The 22,227-nt window shown below is 33.8% G+C and overlaps 1 protein-coding gene across 1 annotated transcript; it reads right to left on the bottom strand.

The window, feature by feature from the left end:
- Positions 1 to 14,727: 14,727 nt before the first annotated feature.
- On the bottom strand, positions 14,728 to 18,925 carry LOC114722558 (uncharacterized). The gene is made up of 3 exons (XM_028908615.1): positions 18,457 to 18,925; positions 17,139 to 18,072; positions 14,728 to 15,349 (listed from the first exon to the last, which is right to left on the bottom strand). Exons 1-3 carry the CDS (start codon positions 18,923 to 18,925, stop codon positions 15,328 to 15,330), a joined length of 1,425 nt encoding a protein of 474 aa, XP_028764448.1. The 3' UTR covers positions 14,728 to 15,327.
- Positions 18,926 to 22,227: the final 3,302 nt, after the last annotated feature.

Genomic DNA, 22,227 nt, shown 5'->3' with positions numbered 1-22,227 from the left:
TAATTAAAGCTTTCTCTCCCAATATTCAAAATCAAACTATGAAAGATCAGTAGGGTGTTGATGGGCGCTCAATTTTCTTTTCTGTTTATATTTTGATCCTATTCGCAATTCACAAATGAAGAAAAGTTATGCTTATCTCTACAGACCAAGAATGTAAATTACATATATATAGGCACTATTAATTAATTTAACCACTTTATTAATTAATTGTGGCCTACATCTGTTCTTGTAAAACCACTATCTATGTTGGCAAAACAAAAACAAAAGTGAAACTGCTATCAACAGTATAGGGGAGGTTTCAGCGGTTTTGCTCTTACACACACAAAAGGTGGACTTGAAATAATAAAATTGATGTGCATGCTATTTATTTATTTATTTATTTTTGTTGAGATTTAAGGTCAATGGGGAGTATAGTTCAGCGATAATAATATCTAATATCTCCCCAGAATGTTAAGAACAAAGGCTACATTGTATGTATTTTATCTTATTTCACTTGCACACCTCGTCTTTTTATGTTTTTCTTTAACTATCCGATGACAGTTGTAGTAAGATCAGATCAGCAAGCAGCATTAGATGAAGAAGATGAAGAGGAACAACTATGTTCTCTCACACAAGACTCTGCAGAAGCAACAACAGTATATATGATTGCACAAGAATGACTCTGTGCTCTAAATATGGTAGCTTTTCTTAATTGAAAATCATTACCAATCACAGAAATGGATCATCCATCAAATATAAGGCCAAATTTATGCATAAATCTGAGAGTTCAAAATCTCTCCTGCTGTTATTTGTTTGAACATTGGCAAGTCATGGTCTGTATCATATGCATTATGGCCTGCTCTGAATTCTATAGTTTTCTCAGAAACAGAAAGAAATAACAAAAGCTCAAATCAAACATGCACTTAAATGCCAAAGGGTCTATCCTTGGGACTAATTATTTCTCTAAACTCTGCTATCTCAGTAATCAGTTTCTTGCGATCTTCCAAGAGACGCAACAAATGAGAATCAATTGCTTCAAACTTAGTTTGTGACTCCTCCAACTGTTTTCGTGACACTGCAACTTGTTCCAAGGCAATGTCACACGTCTTAAGCTCGGTCTCCTCCACCTGAATTTCCTCTTCAGCCGCCAAGACATCAGACATGTTAGCACCGAAAACTCTAGACCAAACTGAATCAACCCACTCTTTGTTGAACCCCAAGTAAGGTTGCATCAAATAAGTTAGCCTCCAAAGTTGACTTCTCTGAACTTGTGATGCTATAAGGACTCTTGGTAGCTATAGCACCACAAAAATATCTACCAGCATTCTGTAGGACCAAGCTATCATACGTTGGGAAAGATGTTCCTGAGGAAGCACTAGTTGAAGATATCTTCCCAGTGCCTGAGCAAGTAAAGCCGCTTCACCATCTTTCAGCTCCACAAGTTTTGAAAATTTCACAAATCCCCGATCTAGGAGATGAAGTTAGAAAGTATAATGGTTCAAAAAGAAAAGACATATACTCATGATGTAAAGAAAGAAACTTGCGATGATAGAGAAAAAGGATAACTTAGGGAAGGATCGCTATTATAGGCTTCCCTGGTTCAGCTTCCTCTTGAACACTTGAGTGATCCCCTGTTTCTTTATAATTCTGGATTACAGCAAGAGATAGAGCTAAGTATTTCACCAAAAGGAACTTCATTTAGTTCATGCATGTTTTTGTTCAATATTCAATCTATAAGTTTAAAATGAACTTGCTATCATGTTGGAAATAGCCAAACCATCAATAAATTTACATGTAGAGATGTCATTCTCAATTCTGGTTTGGCTATTGAGCCTTTCAGCGCTTGTCTCTTTATTGCTGAATTAGCACCCTTGGCTTAAATTTCCTTTACTGTTTCCTCCTTACTCTACAACATCAAAAGATAAAATTTATTTATGAAATATTTTCTCTTTTATTGAAGTGCATATAACAAATTTGACTCTTTTAATAAACACTGTTATTTCTAATGTTCCCCCCAAAATCTTCCCTAACTTTAAATTTTCGAATGGGTTGGTAAAGTGATCATTGTCGCTTTATCAATTGTAGCAGCTTTGTCAATCAAATATTTTAATGACTCACAAGAAAAAGATGTAGTCATATGGCATATTTCTATATTCTATTTGGTGTATTCTGTTTGAAAATCATTGTTGTTTTTGCCACTATTACAGTCCATCAGTTTACATATAACTCCTTAAAATGAGATGGTGTTGGTACCATAGATGATGCAACTTCTTCAACACTTGTCTTCGTTGCTTCCTTCGGGCTCTAACCAACATCATAGTCAGTAAGTTAGTGTAGAAATCAAATTTATGAATAGTTTAAATTTATGAGCAAAAGAAAATACCAAAAGATATTATAATTTTTTTCTTCTTTTCATGATTAGTCTACTATACATATCTCTGCAAAGAATTGCAAACCACTTGTTGCTGCTTCATTTTCTGAACCTCCATTTTCGAGCTTTTCTTGGATTTGAATAGTTTCTGCAGTAGAATTTTCAATCTTATATTACTATTCATAAAAATCGCTAGTAATTATTAAAGTGACTTTCCTAGATTTATACCTTGATAGTTGGGACAATCATCCACTTCACGATCTTCCAGAGACTTAAAATCAATTGCCTTATGAATATTAATAAAAGCCTCAGAAGTTTTCTAAATTTTACCACTAAATAGCTTTGGAGATACTTCTTCCAGTTTTGCCATCTTCTTGCATATCATTTTGTTTGTGTACAAATGTTTGCTCTAGCTTATCGACGATGTCAACTTAAGTTGTCACATTCTGGTATCCATGAATGGGACAATTGTGGGAGGCTTTTTATTATTGAGACACAGTAGATTGCTCGTAGCTTTTTACATGCTTTGATGTTTACCTTGCAAAGATTGTGGAGGCTCAAAATATGTTTGGGACCCTTCCAAGTATGCTTTAACTCAGATTTTTCAACCGGTAGTACTCCTCCGATCCTTAATATAGGACCTAATTATTTATTAATTTTTTCTAAATTACTCCTATGGATACTCCATCAAGTATAATCAAGTTAAAAAGGAAAAGAGTGTATTAAGAAAGATGATTACGGTATTTGAGGGAAAACATACCACACTTCTTATAATTAATTAACTTACTTAACTTCCTTAATCTAATCAAATTAGTTAAATGGATCTTATATTAAGGACTAGAGGAGTATATATAAATCCTCAAATATTTAACTGTGGAAGATGCTGAATAGAGGGTAAAGAGGAGAAGAACCAGACTATAAGAAGAAGTTGGAGGATGCATTTGAAAAGTGATGCTCTGCTAACATAATTTCCTCCAACTCTTCGCATTCTCTCCCCTTCAAACATGGTTGGCTTCTGGTCATAGTCGCAGCGGACATACACTTCAATTTTCTACAATTAATCACATATAAGTCCCTAAGATTTTCAAAGATGATGAAAGTGGGACCCGCCCATATACAGATGTGAATTAACTGAATCGTTCGAAAACAAGTATTTTACTAGTATTTACCATATCAATCAAGCTTTCTATGACAAAAATTATTTAATAATTCAGTTGTAATTATTTAAATAATTTTAAGTATATGTAGTTGTGTTAATGGAATGATTTAATAGCATGATATGCAGTGGAAAAAAAAAAGGTCGTTAAAATAAATCCAAATTAATTAATTAATTAAGATAAGATGCGATACTAGTACTCAAATATCCAAGCATTGTTAGCCAAAACAAGTGCAGTATCCTCATGAGTTACTTTCAAACTGATGATTAGCCGTTTCATACTCCAATAAAATTGTGTACTATAAATCTGAAAATATTCTTCTTAAATATTCATTACCGTACGCTAAATATAAACAATCAAGAAATTAAATAGCAATTGCTAACAAGTAAAGAAGAATAACCTTTAAAACAAATCATAAGTCATACAAAAGGTTTTGGGTTCAGCTATTGATGACAACACTGTTAAAATTGGAGGAACAAAATTTTATTTCGAAACATTAAATTTAATTACTTCTGATAGATGTAGATGCTTTCCTAAAAATTGATAAGGTTACTTACATTTAGTTGCTAATCTCATTTACACTCATCACTACAATAAGAAAGATTCTGATCAGTAGATTAATGTGGAAACAACAAATGGCCCTGAAAGTAGTCACGCATAGATTCTTGGGAAAATATTATTTAAGTACCATAATATTGGGAAAATGTCATTTAAGTCCCATATTATGGATTTAATTCGTAATAAGTCTCAAAATATTCTGAAATTTGTTTTTAGTTCTCCTACCCCTAAATGAAAATAAGTTTAAAAGTAAAATGTCTATTTTGCCTATCAAAATTTTAGCAAGAAGAAGGGTTGATTGAGGTTTTTGACAACAATATATATAAGAATTTACAACAAAAAGTAGGAAAATAACAATTTATTTTCCTCTTCCAGTTGTTATTTTCCTAATTTTTGTTGTAAATTTCCATATATGCAGTTGCTAATTTCTATTGCGTTGTAAATTCACATATGTAGGGTTGTTAATCTTCTATTATTTGTTATAAATTTTTTTATTTCCAGTTTTTATTTTTTAATTATTTGTTAAAAATTATCATCTGTAGAGTTGTTAATATTTTATTATTTTTTGCAAATTTCCTTTCATTTTCTTTATTTTAACTTTGAAGGTATTTACAGATATTATCAAGGAAGAGATGTTTTCAATCAATTAATGAAATTTATTTTTTGAAAATATTATCAGAAAAAAATCTTATATTAAGAATTGAAAGTAGTATAAACCAAACATTGAGCTCAATGAAAAATAAAAATAAAATTAAACAAACTCCTGATAACTAGAAAACATAAATTTTGGCTATATTGGGTTTGGCGTTCAAAGCAGATTATTTTTAACAGGCACGTTTGGACAATTTTTTTACCTGTTTGGAGCAGTTTTGGCCCATTTGACTTATGGGCCTAAAACAACTTAAATCGTGCTATTAGTAAAAGCATCTCATGTCCTACTTTTGCCTCTTCAACCGTGTTTAATAACTTGGAGGAGAGAAAGCTTTGACTGTTTTTGTCCGTATTTATAGGGTCGCTTATTCATGCTAACAAAGTGACAATGTGATACGAAATTAGCACTGTCTATTTAAGTTATTTTCTATTTTTTTTTAATTTTTTCAAAGCTAGGACTAGGGTTGTTCATGAGACGGGACAAGGACGACCCCGTCACAGTCCCGTCCCCTCTCAATAGCGTCCCATCCCAATTGGGACGCAACTCGGACGTCCCATCTCTTTTTTTGTAATTTTTTAAATCTTTTTAATTTGAAAACTAACTATACAAAAATGTAAAAAATTATAATAAAAACTATGTGAGGAAAATAGATAAAAATGACAAAATACTAACAAAGAAAAATATTTTTTGTAATCATGAGAGACAAAAAATAAATAAACCTAAAATATTTACTACAAAGAATATCATGTAACTCATACAAAAACAACTTATAAACAAATAAAAAATAACAATTGATAAATATCATTACCAAAATACTATTACAGTGGTAAATAAAATAAATATATAACAACTAAAAATAAAAATATTATATTGGGACTGCATCACGTCCCGTCCCGCTTTCGTCCAGTTCCAAAAGCTTTCCGGACAGGACTCTCCCGTCCCAAAATGACTGGGACAGGGACGGGACACTAAGATGGGACACAGTTGAACACCCCTAGGTAGGACATTATATATTTATGATGCATATATATTTAATAAAATTTATCTTCAGTTATTTTACAACTATATTTTATTATTTCAATTGTAATTTGAACAACTCTATGTTTACAAACTTGCTTATTTAAAAAATAGCTAGGTCTCACCTTTAAGAAATTTAGTATTTCTCTGGTTTTTATTATAAGTGATAAATAACTAATTTGTTGATAATAAAAAATTATTTAAAATTAATTAAAAGTAATAAATAAGTTATAAATATATTTTTAATTTTAAATATACTCTTATAATAAATAAGAAAAGATATAAAAGAACATGCATGGGAAAATGTAATTAGAGAGTATGGCAGAAAAGAGATAATACATTATTTACATATATTATTTAATATTATGCTCTTTTTGGTCAATTTATAGCAAAACTTATTTTTCAATAATGATCCAAACAATTTTACTTACAAACTGATTTATTTATAAAATTTAATCCAAATATAAATTACATTATCAAATCTAATTTTTACTTAAGCTAACTTTTTTAAAAGTTAAATTAAAAATAAAGTTCCAATTCAAACGGGCACATATTTCATAATATATCATATTTTGTTTAAATCATTCATTTTTCAACCTAATATTTCTAACTAACTATAAAATTTCCTAACTAATTAACTAATTAAACTCCCTTAATGAATAACTTTTATTGGGGATAATTTTGATATTTTATAAGAAATCATTAATTTTAGTTAACTTCGTTAATTTATTTAAATTTATTATTATGTGCTTGTAATAACGATGGGATGGAGTAACAAAAAATCCAAACATGAAATGAAAATAAACTGAAGGCATTGAAACTTGCATCGGATGGTTAACAAATTAGATAGTGACAAGGTGATGACCATAAATATGGACAAATCCATATTAAAATTGAACGATTTAGACGTAATATTATTTTACATTTATGTTTTTGATAGCTTGCAATTTTGATAAATACAGAATTTAAAATAAAAATAATTTCTGAACTATAACCGTTTTAAAAAATACCTTTATGAATTAAAATTTAAAATTTGAACATTTCAAAGTATATTTTAGAAAAAATAGATGAAAAGTCATTTTTTATTTTAACGATGAGAATGACTTAAATCAAATTACCGATATTTTGTAGGTATGAAACTTGGTGAGCACTCTACATTTATTTTTCATTATTTTTGAATTAAATTTAATTAATTAAAATATCCATTTGTTATATTTTTAGTTTTCAAATTAAGATAACATTTTTGTAAAAAAAAAATATAATAAAATTATTCGTATTTTATATTTTCACCTATCAAAATAATAAAAATTAAAATAAAATAAATTTAGACCATGATTTTAACTTTCAGATGAAAGATAGCCACCAAATTTCTCGGGGAAAAAAATTAATAGTAGCTGCTTATAATTTCATATAATTTTTAATCAATTCTCGTAATCTTTATTTTATTAGGTGTTTACAAGGGCGTGTTTGGTACGCTAAAAATCTACCAATGAAAATGTTAAAATTTAAATTTTTCTTGGACGAGGGCTGTTTGGTGGTGCCATTTTAATTTTCCACCAAGTCAAGATTTTGCCTTACACCATTAAAAATTGGATCCCATCAAAATTGGCGGGAACCAATTTGCATCAAAGCATGTGAATGGGAAGATGTTAAAGACAATGATGCCCTTGAAAATGTTAATAATTAGGGTGTATCGGGCGACATTGATCAAATCTTTCCATGCTTATGTCTGTTTTGTAAAACAGAAGAGAATGTAAGATGTATTCTTGTCTGGTTTATGAAAATAGACAAAAGGTCAGACTATTCTTCTGTGTTTTGAAAACCAGACAAGAATGAGAATGGTCTCTTATTCTCCTCTGGTTGTTTAAAACAGAGGAAAAGTTTTTTTTTAAAAAAAATTCCTCCCCATTAAGGTATTTTGATCGTTCACTCCTTCTTCCTCCCTCATTGCTGGGTGATCTAGCTCAGTTTTCCCTCACTGCCGTGACACAACCCAGCTTCTTTCACATTCAACTCCAGCCGCCGTTGACTCCTCCTTCACTCGTAACTGTAGTAACCCAGCTTTGTGGAGATCTGCATCATTTTGTTAACTTGATCTGCTGTCGTCGTCGAGTGTCCATCTGCCCGCAGTCCAGCGTCACCATCGTTCAACCCAGTTTTTTGGTTGAGTGTTGGGAGCGACGACAAGTGGAGTGCGGCAACCGAACATCATCGTTGGGTGCCCCACGATCAACAATGTCAGGGGCGGAACTGAGGTTTGGGAGTGTCGAATCATAGGCAATGCGGGGTTAATCATGGATCAGAGGGTCGATATGCAAGCGTTACAAATTTGATTATGATGGTCCGGCACCTTATGAGCTTTGCAATGCAAAATTGATGATGTCGGATGGGAGCCAGATCCAAAGGTGGGGATCACTGGGTCATCGATGAACTTGGAAATTGCAGTGAATGAAATAAAGGTATTAGGATTTGGCTTCATGGGAGGTATGGTAGTGGTCGTAAATTTTGTATCCTCATCTTGCTTGTTGCTATTAATTAATAAAGGACTGAAAGGATGGCAATCTTAGAAATAGAGGACTGGGGTTGTGATTTTGACAGACCTATGTTTCAATTTGATCGGAGCTATGATTTCTTTATCTCGTGATTTTTGCTATTGGATAGATTATCGATGAACAATTGAACTATCTGGTATCTTTTGAACTAAGGCTTTTTTAATTCAAAGAGTGCTTTATTTGTTTTATTAGTTGGTTTGATTGAAGAAGAATCGGTGCCATGGTATTATCCTCTAGAATCTGTCATTATTTATGCTATAATTCAATTTTTGTTAACCATATATATTGTTAACCTAGGGTGCTAATAAATAATGATTTCTGTTTGGTATTTGCTTGTCAAATAAAATGTTTCTTTTTTGAAATAAACAATCATACTCAGGATTAATCAATTAATTGCATTATTTCACAAGCATTCTGAACTTGATTGCTAGACAGTGTTTTGCTGCATTATTTGCTTTTTGATGATGGATGATGGTTTTGTTAATGATGGTTTCGTCAGGGAGAGGTTCAAGCAACTCCAACAAGAGCAGGAGAAGAAAGGGTGTATAGAGTTTTGCAATTCCTAATTTGAAGTTGGTTGCATTTGTTGGTTTTAGTTAATTATATTGGTTCGTGTAGGATATGCCCTTTTTGTCAGTTCACATCATAAATTCCTAATACTTTTGATGTGAAAAGGCTGGGAGGCTGCAAGTTTATTTATGATGTAATGGTTTTAGTTTGTTCATACTTGATACGAATTTTACAAGAACCACTATCTTAATAACCATTTGAAGAGTTCGTTCACTTACAAATTTTGAGCCTTTCAAAGTCAAGACTTTATTAAGAAGTTTACATTCATAAACATGAAGTCTTACTGATTGATAGAGTCATAGAGACCTTGCAAGCATGGCAAACCCATTCTTGATTTACTTGTGGCTTCTTGACGTAGGACTTTGTTCTGTTTAAGATAAAATGCAATGGAAGGTAATGTTTCAGTTACCATGACAAACCTACTACGCTTGTGGCTACTTGATGTGGGACCTATTTTGTGTTTCCTTGTGTAAATTTTTTAGTATGCTTCAGTCGCCATGCTTCCTTGTTCTCACTGTTTTGAAGCCACATTTTGAATCTCACTTGCTTTAGCCATATACGTTATATACCTCTCAACATTTTAGCATGAATAAGAAATTCTTCTGATATATACCTCATACTTTATAAATTTTAAGAGAAAGGAAATTTGTAATGGCATAAATTTGATTGGGTGATTGAATGGATTTGTGTTTTGCAGTCTTGCATTGTATATTTGGGATCACATTCTCATGGCCTAGCCCCTTGTGTTGATATGGGATCTGCCACGAATTCCCATTATTATTTTCCAGGGCCTGTCTTGGGAAGGTATTGAATCAAAACCATAATCTTCTATTGTTTAGCATCCTTGTGTGCCCAATTTCCATATGACTTTTGATGTTAGAATGCATAAATCATTTCGCCTAGACAAGAAATAATCAAGTAATATGAATTGACTTGATGAATCTGTCAATGAATGCCATGTGAATTTGCTTGTTATTACCTTGTGTAGCTACTGGTGTAGAACTTGAAGGTGCGGTGAAAAGTGCAGTCTCATTTGCTTTAAATAGACAACTAAGTCCAGATGATCTCACCAAGCAAGTTGAGGAAGAGAATATAAAGGTAGCGATGGAAGACTTTTTGAGTGCAGTCCAGGATTCCTGTACTTGCATTTAGAGTAGAAGAGAATGGAGATCACGTTTACTATTGATGTTTTATTGTTACCATGGATTGTTTAGTATTAAACAAGAGTATCATATTATTTTATTAGTTGTTTTTGTTTATATTGTAATGACATTGGATGATTTTGTTTATTGATTATCGGATGTGCTTTTCTTTTATGAATGAAATGTAATTGTTTCTAATTAAAAAAAATAAGTAGAGGGCTTTGTCTTTTTGGATTGTAATAACATCCTTTTAACAAAAAACTATTTTTTATGTTTGTTTTTGGCAAAACAAAAGTAAAAAGTATGATTTTTCATGTCTGTTTTTGGCAAAACAGAAGTGAAAAAAGGATTTTTCATGTCTGTTTTTGGAACAGATGTGAAAAGTCCCAGTTATGTCTGTTCAAAGCAAAGATGAAATAGGAGATACTTTTTATGTTCTCTTAAAAACAGAGGTAAAAAATCCTCCAAAATAAAAGTAAAAAGTCTCTGTTGTAATAGTGTATATTGTGAAATTTCAAAATAGATATATTGTGTCATATTGCTTAGTTTATGATTTATTTTTAAGAGAGACTATAGCCAACCCCTGGATCCACAAACTGAATCCTTTGAGGCACTCAACCCAACATTGGAAAACAACCCTAAGGCAACCATGGAAACTTGTCATTCATGAAAATTGGAAATCAATTAGTAAATGATATGTATAATGTATATATGGTAAGTAAAGAGTGAATGTGACATACAATTAAAAAATTTCTTCATTGTGAGTTATAGAATGGAGGGATCAAGTAAGATAAAGTTTCACATCGAGACTCCTGATGATGACAACTACTGGTTGATTGTTTTGTTTAGCTTTGAATTGAGCAGATTCACGACTAAGAATGACTTTAAACCTAGATATGCAAATACTCTTGAAACAATGATAGAGAAGAGATCTCATGGTTGTGGGATAAGAGCGCACCCCCACATTCTATCAAGAATTAAGACCATAAATAAGATTAAGGTGCTGAATGCTGCTAAGGAATGACATTAGGGTGTTGAATACTACTTTACCCTTATCTTAATTAATAATTATAGATATTGATCTTTCTCAATCTATTACTCCTCTGGTCCTTAATATAGGACCTAATTATTAAATTGATTTTGATCATAAATATAAAACATATTTTTCACATTTATTAATTTTTCCTAAATTGCCTCTATGGATACTCCCTCAATTATAATCAAGTAAAAAGAGAGAGAGGATATTAAAAAAAATGATTATAGTGCTTTAGGAAAAACATGTCATATTTCTTATAATCAACTAACTTATCTAACTTCCTTAATCTGATTAAATGAGTTAACTAAGTTTTATATTAAGGATCGGAGGAGTATTTTGTAAGGGAATTAACTATGAATTAATTTTGCCATAGGCCATGTGAATATAAATAAATCAAAATCAATCTATTACAGATTATATATATATATATATATATATATATAGATGCAAGGAAAGAAATTATGAGGACAGTAACTTATTATTATTATTTTAGCTTTTTTTAAATCTTTTTTTTTGGGTACTTTGAAGTAACTTAAATGCTTAATTAGCATAACACTGATGTGAAGAAATTATTGTGAGATCCCACGGTCAGTGAAATTCCTCAAGACACGCGTCCGCCTGTTCATTCGTCATTACTTTATTAGAATAGTGTTAGAATGAAACACTTCATTAAAGTGTTAGAATGGAATGAAACACTTTATTAAAGTGTTAGAATGAAACAATAGTGTTAGAAAGGGTATTTCTGAATACGAGATAATCTATTAAAGTGTTAGAATGAAACAAGAGTGTTTCTGCATACGAGATAATCTATTAAAGTGTTAGAATGGAATGATGAAACACTTTATTAAAGTGTTAGAATGAAACAATAGTGTTAGAAAGGGTTTCTCTCTTCTCACAGGGGAGCCGTATCTCTCAGATTAAAAAACGGCGCTGCCTTTTAGATCCCACAGTCAAGTGACACGTCATCAGATCCATTTAGATCCCACGGTCTAAGCACTCGGCCACTCTCCTATATAAATCTCTCGTCTTAGGATTGAATCCAAAAGCGATAAATAGCTTTTGCCCCTCGACTCTCGTCCCACCATCTTCATCCCTTTTTGGTACCCTTCTCTGTACTCTCCTATGGCCGACCACGAACAAATTGGAGGGACGGCGCCCAACATGCCCCTAACTCCATCTTCGACTTTTAGCTCCCCACAAAGGTTTTACCACACCTCATTAACTTCATATCTAGTTTTCCCATTATTATCTTCTTCCTTGTGCCATTTCGACTAGATCATTTCTGGAAATCATTTCTGGTTTCTCCTGCTTGCTTAGTTTCTTCCACTACCCATTATTATCTTCTTCCTTGTGCCATTTCGACTAGACTAATTTCATTTATGGAAATCATTTCTGGTTTCTCCTGCTTGCTTAGTTTCTTCCACTACCCATTATTATCTTCTTCCTTGTGCCATTTCGACTAGACTAATTTCATTTATGGAAATCATTTCTGGTTTCTCCTACTTGCTTAGTTTCTTCCACTACTTTACAATGCTAATTCAGTTTATTGCTTTTTGCGGCTGCAGTTCAAACCAGGGACAAGGGGAAGCTTTTGCTCTGTTACATGCTGTCATTATTTCTCTGATTACCACGGTAGGTGGGTACGTGCAGTTTCAATTTCAATCAAAGAAATCGTCCCTCTTTGATGAGCATGGAAGCATCATGAGAGCTGTTTTTGGGATGCTATTATTGTATGGTATGGGTTTGCTGGCGGAATTAAAACTTCAAAATCAATCCAAGTACCTTGCGATCATGAAACAATTCACTCCTCTGTTTGGACTTCTTGTCGTGGTTCTACTTCTTTTTGTCTTGTCGCTCTTCCTGGGTTTGGCTGCGTCCATCCTATGGGCTTTCTTGGCAATTGGGCCAACAATCAACTTGTTTCAAGAATGCCTTCGTAGCATGTTTCAAGAAATCCCTGCAAATCCTGCAAATTCAACGCGTAACTTTAACATGGAAGAAAGAGAGTCTATTGGGATCCAAGACAATGACTTGCCCGTTGAGGCTTCTTTTGGGAACCAAAACCTGTCGGTCTTAATAGGAAATAGGAATTGAGTCTTTTTTTTTTTTCTTTTCGCTAATTGAATACTTTGTAATTGGATGGCATCTGGTGTTGTTATCTAGTGTTGTTGTCTAGTGTTTGTATCGTCCTCGTATGCATTTTCCTTTGTCAAGTTAATCTGCTACCAATTTGTGTCTTACTTTGTCAAGTTTCAGAAATGCGAAGGGATCAAATCTGCTACCAATTTGTGTCTAAACCTGGAATTATATGAAAAATTCGATACGGGAGAACCTGGCTCGGTATTCTTAAAAAAATAAAGAAATCAGAATCAAGCCAAGAGGATCAACCCCTCTTCTTGTGCCAAATAGAGTAAAATCCAAAAATTAGTTTGGTTTGTTTTTATAATTTTAAAATAAGTTTTTGTGTTTCAAAATAAAAAAAATACAAAATAAAGAAATGAAAACAAGAAAACATCTAAAAATTGTTGTAGTGTTTTAGTTTTTAAAATCTTTTGTTTTTAAAATAAAAAACCAAACGCAGCCTTGCAATTAATTTTTTTAGTTATTTAAATTTTAACTCAATTATGACTTAATCCCTTAGTAATGACTCAATATGATCCTTAAACTTTTAACTCCTTCGAAATTCAATTAAAATAAAAAAACATCTAAAAATTGTTGTAGTGTTTTAGTTTTTAAAATCTTTTGTTTTTAAAATAAAAAACCAAACGCAGCCTTGCAATTAATTTTTTTAGTTATTTAAATTTTAAATCAATTATGACTTAATCCCTTAGTAATGACTCAATATGATTCTTGAACTTTTAACTCCTTCGAAGTTCAATCCCTTGTATATATTTTCCCAAACTTTTAACTCCTTCGAAATTCAATCCCTTATATATAATGACTCAATATGATCCCTGGACTTTTAACTCCTTCGAAATTCAATCCCTTGTATATATTTCTTATTTCACAAAGGGAAAATTAATTTAAGGGTCCTAATAGCTCCACTTGGACCTATATTTTTTTTCCATTCCTATCCTAGTTATCAATCTTGCTCCTTCTGTTATAAATGTCATTAGGTGAGGTTGACTAAGGGCTTACATGGTGAAAAACCGTATGATAGGGGCTCTTCAAATAAAAACTAAATCAAACTAAAATATAATATATTAGCCTAACTTAAGTCGATTCACTAAGGAGCCTTTTTATGTTATAATTCCTTAGCTAATCCACTTTTATCAAATTAACAAATTAATACCAAAACTAGATTCTGTGATTTCCCTATGCCAATCTGGATGAAATGTTTATTCCTTTATGTTTCTAAGATTTACAAAATGAATGGTTTTGGATGAAATAGAATGTATCAGTTATGAATGAATGTTCCCCTGAAAGTTCACCTTGCCTTCCCAACCTGATTAAGAATATAGAGTTCAATCAACCAAAGTCATCATTTGAGTTGATTCACTGATTAGTCCACCAACTAACAAGAACTTATAACTATTCAACTCGAACAGCATATAAAACCGTATTAGCAAGTTACTTGTTTGGCAACAGAATTAGTGTTAGCAAAACTGAATCCTCCTCAGTGACAGCCACCACATATCACCTCAGAAATAATTCAAATCAATTTCTCAAATCAATTTCAAAACCTGACTCAAATCAATTCCAAGAATTAAAATCAATTCTACTGTAATATAGAGGATACAATCCTTCAACAGAGTTCATGCATACAGAATCACTAAACACAAGACTCTAATTCAGATTCAAAAGTTCCACGACAAGCATAGCAATATCAGATTTGAAACCATAAAATGAATGTATAACTCACACACTACACAATACAGAATCAAATCAGAACAGAAGAATCATATAGAACTCCTTCTGCAGTGTAAGGGCTCAGGCTTGGATCCAACTTCCAGGAGAACTAAGGACGACTAGCTTCTCATTACTGGGGCAGCTTAACTGAGGTCCACGGAATGATCGGCCATGGTGAGGCTGAAGGAGAGAGTGAGACGGTGGTGATGGAGAGATGGAGATTGTGAGAGTGATGGAGAGAGCAAGACGAAGATGGAGCGAATGAGAGGGATGGATATGAGATGAATGGATTTGGTGGTGTGGGTTTGGAATGGTGATCGAAGAAATCCCCCAATTCGGATGTTGAGTGACGGTGTGAAATGGAGGTCCCCTCTCCTGAAGCTCCAAACGGTGCGTTTTTGCTCTTTGGTCATATACTGCCCAAATCACCCTCCAATGCTTCCTTTATTCTTCTTTAGTCCTTAACCTAAAAATGGAATTTTAAATGGAAAGCATTAACAATTTTAATAATGAAATTCTGGAAAATATAAGCATATTAAAGTAATTTATCCACAAATTCCAGAAATTATTTTCCTTTCTAATTCCACTCAAAATATTCAATTAATGCACAATAATAATGATAAAACCCCCAAAGACAATATCAAAATCTATAGTAAAATAGGAGTTTATCTAATTCCCCCATACTAGCTTTTTGCACTCCAGGCAAAACAATGAAATAAGATTGAATCTCAAACACATTGCTAATGAAGAATGCTAAATCATGTTCAAAAATGAAGTACTTGTGTTTATCAATCATTCCTTCAAATGCCATCAATCCAAAACAGTCCCATGCTAAAAGATCAATCGTAATCATGCAATTCAACCAAGGAAAGCAAATAGAAGATGAGATTCCTCACAAGGTTAAGTGTTTCTCTCACTCTCATTGATGAAGGTTATTTCTCTCAAGACCATCTAGTTTAGGCTTCACCATAGGCTTGTAACCATTCTACATCTCCACCACTTATATGCTACAAGGTCTTGTGAATCAAAGGGTCTTTGTAAGGGTTGTAATGTTGGAAAAGCCAAATGATGGAATGGAAGTGAATGCTAATGATCAATAGAACACCTCACATGCATCATAGTTCTGTCAAAGGCTCAGAAGCTTATGCACAAATCAGATTTTGTTATTCAATACAGCTAAATGAATATAAGAATTAACATGAATGGACTCCTTCACTCTTGCCACTCGATCAACATTTTTTCAATTCTGCTTTTTCTTCCTTCATTTTTTTCTATCTTATTTCTTCCCTGCTTTTTTTCATTTCAGGATCCTTTCTTCCTTTCTTTTTCTTTTTCTTTTTTTTCCTTTTTCTGGTTCTGTTCTCTTTTTTTCCAAATACATTTCCCCCCTATATGGTAGCAATCTAGTAGCAAGAGTAAAAGGGATTATAATCAGTCCCAGTCATGCACAGATCGTTATCAACAAATATACGACCATTAAAAGGAAAACAACAAACTTAGATTCAATTTAGCTCATCCTGTTCGTAAATCCTTCACTCAGTTATGTGTAGGGTTCATCAATCATGGATGAAATTGAAAGAATAGTGAAGGGGTCAAAGGGTTTAAGCAATGGATTTAATGTGTATAGGTTGCTATTTGGGTCAAAAAGGGTTTTGAATGAAATGCCCTTGTCATCTTCACAATTCCAAGAGCTCATGTGGTCTTGAATTAAGGATTGAGACAAGTTCTAGGAAGTTACCAAACTACATGGCATCACACACAATTTAGGAATAAATTAAGGCCCAAAATTTCCTTCCAACTGGTTTACTCATCTTCATCCACTTACCAAAGATAAATTGCATGTAGATTGAACTTAATGCACGAGAAAATTACTTCATGATGCACATTTTCCAGAATTAATTGATTAAACAAGCAATTCAAACCTGAACAAGCTTTAACAGTATTCAAAAGAATGCGTTCAAGGTTCAATTAAATTCCATGACAGCAATGAAAACAATCAGAATATTTCACACTCTCCCCACATGTGAGACAAACATTGTCCTCAATGTAAAAGAAATGACAGACTAGGGAAAACCAAATTTGCACAGCAAATAGGAGCAAGAGAAATGAGCCAAGCCTAAACCATATCACCAAACTTGTACTACTAGATCAGTCCCCTCCCCCACACTTATGTTAAACAGTCAATCCCATATATGATATATTTCAAGTAAATCAAGAAATTAAGGGACGGAAAGGGACAACTGCAGAATCGAAACCTCTTTAGGCTCTTGAAGCAGAAATTCTCATCCTGGATGAGAATCATGAATTTCAGCAATGTGGCTTGGTCTTTCTCACCATCCTTCTTTGGTGGTGGTTCAGGATCAATTGGAGGCCGTCCTAAGATATATGGTTGCTGTTGGCTCCCTTGGAATCCAATGCCATCAAGTTTCTGCCAGAAAAGACCAGAAACAGCATTAATACAATCAAGAGAAATCATATAAACCAAATGAAGTGGCTTATGTTTAAGCATATCTCTTGGTAAGTTACATGAGAGGGTCTCATGCATAGAATCTTTAATGTGCCTAGGACTCCAAGAATCTTTAATGTGCCTAGGACTCCAACTTAGATTAGAGACAGAGTCATTTAGACCAAAAGCAAATTTAAAGAGATCATATTCAATACCACACAATCTCTTAATGTCTGGTGTGAGGTCACATGAAAGTATAGAATAGAAAGACCCTTGATCATGGTTATTATCATGTGGCAAGAATGTGAAACACTCAAGACTAGCACTAGTATGCCTAAAGCAGATCAATGTCTTTTCTATGCAAGGAATTTTCAATTCTGAGTGCAGATTCAGTAGGTAACTCATCAATGAATGAAATATCATATTCATGTAAACATTTATTACTATCATGATATGTAAAAGAAGGATTAATGCTAATAGAGTCAATAAAATGGCCCTTAGGTTCATGAGTTTCAGACCTGGGCTTTTCTTCTTTGATAGAGCAGAAAGCTTGAAAATCCTCATATTGCACAATTGAAGACGCCATAAGCATTGCTGCACATGTTCTACTCTCCAATTCATGGTGTTCAAGGTTAAGCTTGTTGCCTCCACGAGTTTTCTCAATTCCAGCTTGCATTCTGGTGTTAATCTCTTCATATAGTTTTGCAAAATCATCAAACAAGCCTTTCCCAAGACCATCATGATTAGAAAAAGAAGAAACAAGATCACTACAAGAATTAGAAAAGTAAAAATAAAATGCATGTGAGGTAGAAAGGAGGCCACCAATTGACAAGCAATCAATGCAACACAATCACTCTCACGTGAACAAGGGGAGAAGAAAAAAGAAGAAAAGGAAATTGGATCAGATTTAAGCAAATTAGATTTTATCATATCATGCTTAAGAGAATTAGTTTCAGTCGCATCATGTCCTAAAGCATCTCTATTAATGTCATTAGCACAAGAAAAGGGCTCATGATTCGACTTATCACCACTCATGTCATTTGCAGCTAGGGAAGATTCATGCTCAAGAGGAATGTCATTAATCATGGATTCACAAGTATGGAAACCAGTAGGTTCAAGAGAATTACCAACAGGCCCCATTGATAGTGTTTGCTCTTCCTCCTCACTTTCTTGGATTGTTGGCATGATGTGTAATGGCCTTTGCTTCAACCTTTTTAATCGATGCCTTCTTCTCCTTGTTTTGAAACCAAATAGCTTGATCCCTTTAAGCTGCTTAGAAATTTCTTCTTTAGGTTCCTCTCTCTTCCTTGTAGAGCTAACCATAGTTCCATTCTTCATGACAGCTCTAGAATCTGTCAAAACTCTACAAGAACCTTTCTCAAGCTCATTAAAATTAGTAGCATCTTCATTATTTGCAGAAGTAGAAGAAGTATTTCCCACCAGCACATCAATATTAGAATTATCACACAAATTAGTGGAAACTTGTGCAGAAGCAATAGGTGTGAGTGCGGAAAAAGGAAATGAAGAGCCTTTCTCATTTGTCAAACTATCCAACCTATGGTTCAGTTCTTGAAGTTTTCTCAATATAACATCCATGGTTACTTCTTTTTCTATGCTCCTATTTTGTCCCTCCAAGGTCTCCATCTCACTTGTCAAGGATTTAATTCTATTATCAGATTTTTATTCCAATTAGTGAAAGCAAAAACAGTATTGTCAGTCTGACCAGCAAGGTTATGTAATTGCTTGTTCACCCCTTGCATTGCTCTTTTGAACTCATCATTAGAACGTCCTTGACTTAGTGCATACAGTTGGGATGAAGATTCATAAGGATTAGGTTCAAATTGGGCATTAGTGTGGGAATTTGTTTCTGTTTAGGCTTTTTGTGGAGAAACACTTTGAATGTTTCTAGCCACTTCTGCACAATAGATCCTAAGTGGACAATCATTGCAGACATGCATTCTAAAATAGCAATGCACACAAAGTATGGAATTAATTGAGTTCACACCATATTCAGGACAGGTGTGAGTTCTGCTATAAGAATAAGAATCAGACCCACTGTTGTTCCAGCACCAATCCATGAGATATATTTCAATATGAAGCTCAAAATCAGAGAGTAGGACTATGCAAAGACACTCAACAATGTAGTAAGTGAGTGTTTTCAGCAATGCAATATCAAAAAGCAAGTTGCTACAGCAAGAGATTGGTTAAGTCCACAGCAATTCGAACTTAACCAACCCCTGACAACTTAATTGCTGTTAGAAATGTGGAAATTCAGCAAACAGGTCAGAAATGTGGGGAACTTCAGCTAATGCACCAAAGATTTAGAAACAAATTGCTTAGCTAAAGATCAGAGATTGGTTGATATCTAGGAAAATGCCACTGAATCAGATTTGGAGCAGGTTAGAAATCACTTATGCAGCAAGTTATGACTTAATCAAAACAAGTTTCAAGTTGCATGTACCATCCAAAAATGATTTTCAGTGAGTGACAGTTCATTATCAACAAAGGGACCAACTCAAGTGCAGATTAAATCTGATGAACAACTAAGTGAATTCAATGAGTTTTAGGACTTGTCATCAAACCGAATCATGCAGATTCCAGAGAATAAAATGGGTTTCTCTGCAAAATCAATGTGTACAGGTCCGATGATTGTTATCAGTGTAAGTGGTGTGAAAATTTCAGTTGAACACCAACAAGCAAGCTACTACAGAAAATGTTGGCTAAAAGCTGAGCAAAATATTCAGAATTTCCCTTTAACCAAATTTGACAGCTTGATGAGTGATTCCATGCGATTTGAATGGAACTGTGCAATTCAAAATGTAACTTGATTGCAAGAGTGACAGAGCAATGAAAATATTCAGTATCAAACCAGAAAAGCACTGCAATTTCAGTCAAGTATTGGATTCAGCAAGGAATTGGACCAATTAAAATGATTGTGAGTTAATCACTTCAGGTTCAGGGGAAAAATTCACAATATTAGCGGCAACAGCAACCAATGAACCAACTGCTCACTATTGATAGACATAGGGCGCCAAGGGTCTTAAGTCAACCAAAGCAATTGCCACAAACACAATTTCCACTTAAATTCCAGAGGTAAGAAAGGAAGAAGTAACAAGAAAATTCTGCATCATACCCCCTTTTTATAAATTTTCTAAAACTAAGAAGAAATAAGAAAAGTATTTATTTTCATTTCCCAAAATTTTCACAAAAAAAATGAAAATGGATACTGTCAAAGAGACAAAATGGATGCCCAGTATATTTAGCTCCAACTTCTAGCCAATAGGGTCAAAAGTTTGCTCAAACCAGCCAATTCACAATGTGTGCAGAAGTAAGGTCACAGAATATTCAAAGATTAACGCATTTAGCAAGTTGACAAGTTTTTTAAAGCAAGAATTGGACAAATTCAGCAGACCGAACTGACCAAACCCTTGACAACTTAATAGTAAAATTAAGAATTCCAAAAATGCAGAATTATTCAACACAAACTACAACTTGCTCCAACAACAACAAGCCTTATCCCACTAGGTGGGGTCGGCTACATGAATCACACGACGCCATCGTGCTCTGTCAACAACCCAATCCTTAGATATGTTATTGACTAGGAGGTCTCTTTCAATGACCTCATTCAACGTTCTTCTCAGTCTTCCCCTGCCTCTTTTTATGGGACTCCATCTTGTTTGATCCACCCTCCTCACCGGGGCCTCCAAAGGCCTTCTCTGCACATGTCCAAACCATCTTAAGCGATTTTCAACCATTTTCTCTTGGATAGGTGCCACACCAACTCTTGTCCTGATCTTTTCATTTCGAATCCTATCTTTTCTTGTATGACCACACATCCATCTCAACATCCTCATTTCTGCTACTCCGACTTTGTGCTCTTGTTTTCCCTTTATTGCCCAACATTCACTACCATACATCATAGCTGCTCTTATAGCAGTCCGATAAAATTTTCCTTTAAGTTTCTCAGGTACCTTCTTATCACAAATAACTCCGGTAGCTTTCCTCCACTTTAACCAACCAGCTTGTATTCTATGAGAAATGTCTCCATCAATTTCTCCATCCTCTTGTATAGTGGATCCTAAGTATTTAAACTTAGATACTTGAGGAATAATTTGTTCTCCCATCCTCACCTCCAAATCCCCATTACCTTGCCTCCCTCCAAAATCACAATGCATATATTCTGTTTTGTTCCTGCTCAAACGGAAACCTTTCGACTCCAAAGTCCTTCTCCATAACTCCAAACTAGTGTTAATCTCTTCTTTTGATTCCGCCATAAGGACAATATCATCTGCGAAGAGCATGGACTTAGGGATTCTTTCTTGAATAGGTTCAGTTAGAACATCCAGAATAATGTTGAACAAGTACGGACTCAGAGAGGATCCCTGATGTAGGCCAATCTTAATAGGGAAGTCCTTTGTCTCCCCTCCAGGCGTCCTTACACTGGTAGTTACCGCCTCATACATATCTTGTATGGCTTTGATATAAGCAACCCGTACACCTTTCTTTTCCAAAGCCTTCCACAATACTTCTCTTGGCACACGATCATAAGCCTTTTCCAAATCAATAAAAACCATATGTAAATCTCTTCTTTTACTTCTATATCTTTCCATTAACCCCCTTAGTAAATAGATTGCTTCCGAAGTGGATCTCCCTGGCATAAATCCAAATTGGTTTTCCGAAATAGAAGTCTCCAACCTCAACCTATATTCCATCACTTTTTCCCACAACTTCATTGTATGACTCATAAGTTTTATCCCTCTGTAGCTTGCACAGTTTTGAATGTCTCCTTTATTCTTGTAAATAGGAACTAAAATGCTTCTCCTCCAATCATCCGGCATATTTTTAGAGCGTAGAATTTCATTAAAAAGCTTGGTTAGCCACACCTCCCCCTCCTCGCC

The sequence above is a fragment of the Neltuma alba genome, unplaced genomic scaffold (genome assembly GCF_004799145.2).
Source record: "Neltuma alba isolate B1F8T4 unplaced genomic scaffold, ASM479914v2 tig00002358_pilon, whole genome shotgun sequence".
Lineage (NCBI taxonomy): Eukaryota > Viridiplantae > Streptophyta > Magnoliopsida > Fabales > Fabaceae > Neltuma > Neltuma alba.
The sequence above is the reverse complement of the archived record's forward strand: the minus strand, read 5'-3'. Positions and strand labels throughout refer to the sequence as shown.

What these genes read in the sequence shown, in the direction of transcription:
- LOC114722558 (XM_028908615.1), bottom strand. Translation starts at nt 18,925, where the DNA reads ATGGATGTTATATTGAGAAAACTTCAAGAACTGAACCATAGGTTGGAT. An exon ending in ACTATCAATGGGGCCTGTTG is followed by an intron (nt 18,073 to 18,456) that starts GTAATTCTCTTG and finishes TTCTTTTTCTAA; the next exon opens with TCATGATGGTCTTGGGAAAG. An exon ending in TGCTTCAAGAGCCTAAAGAG is followed by an intron (nt 15,350 to 17,138) that starts GTTTCGATTCTG and finishes TTCCATTTTTAG; the next exon opens with GTTAAGGACTAAAGAAGAAT.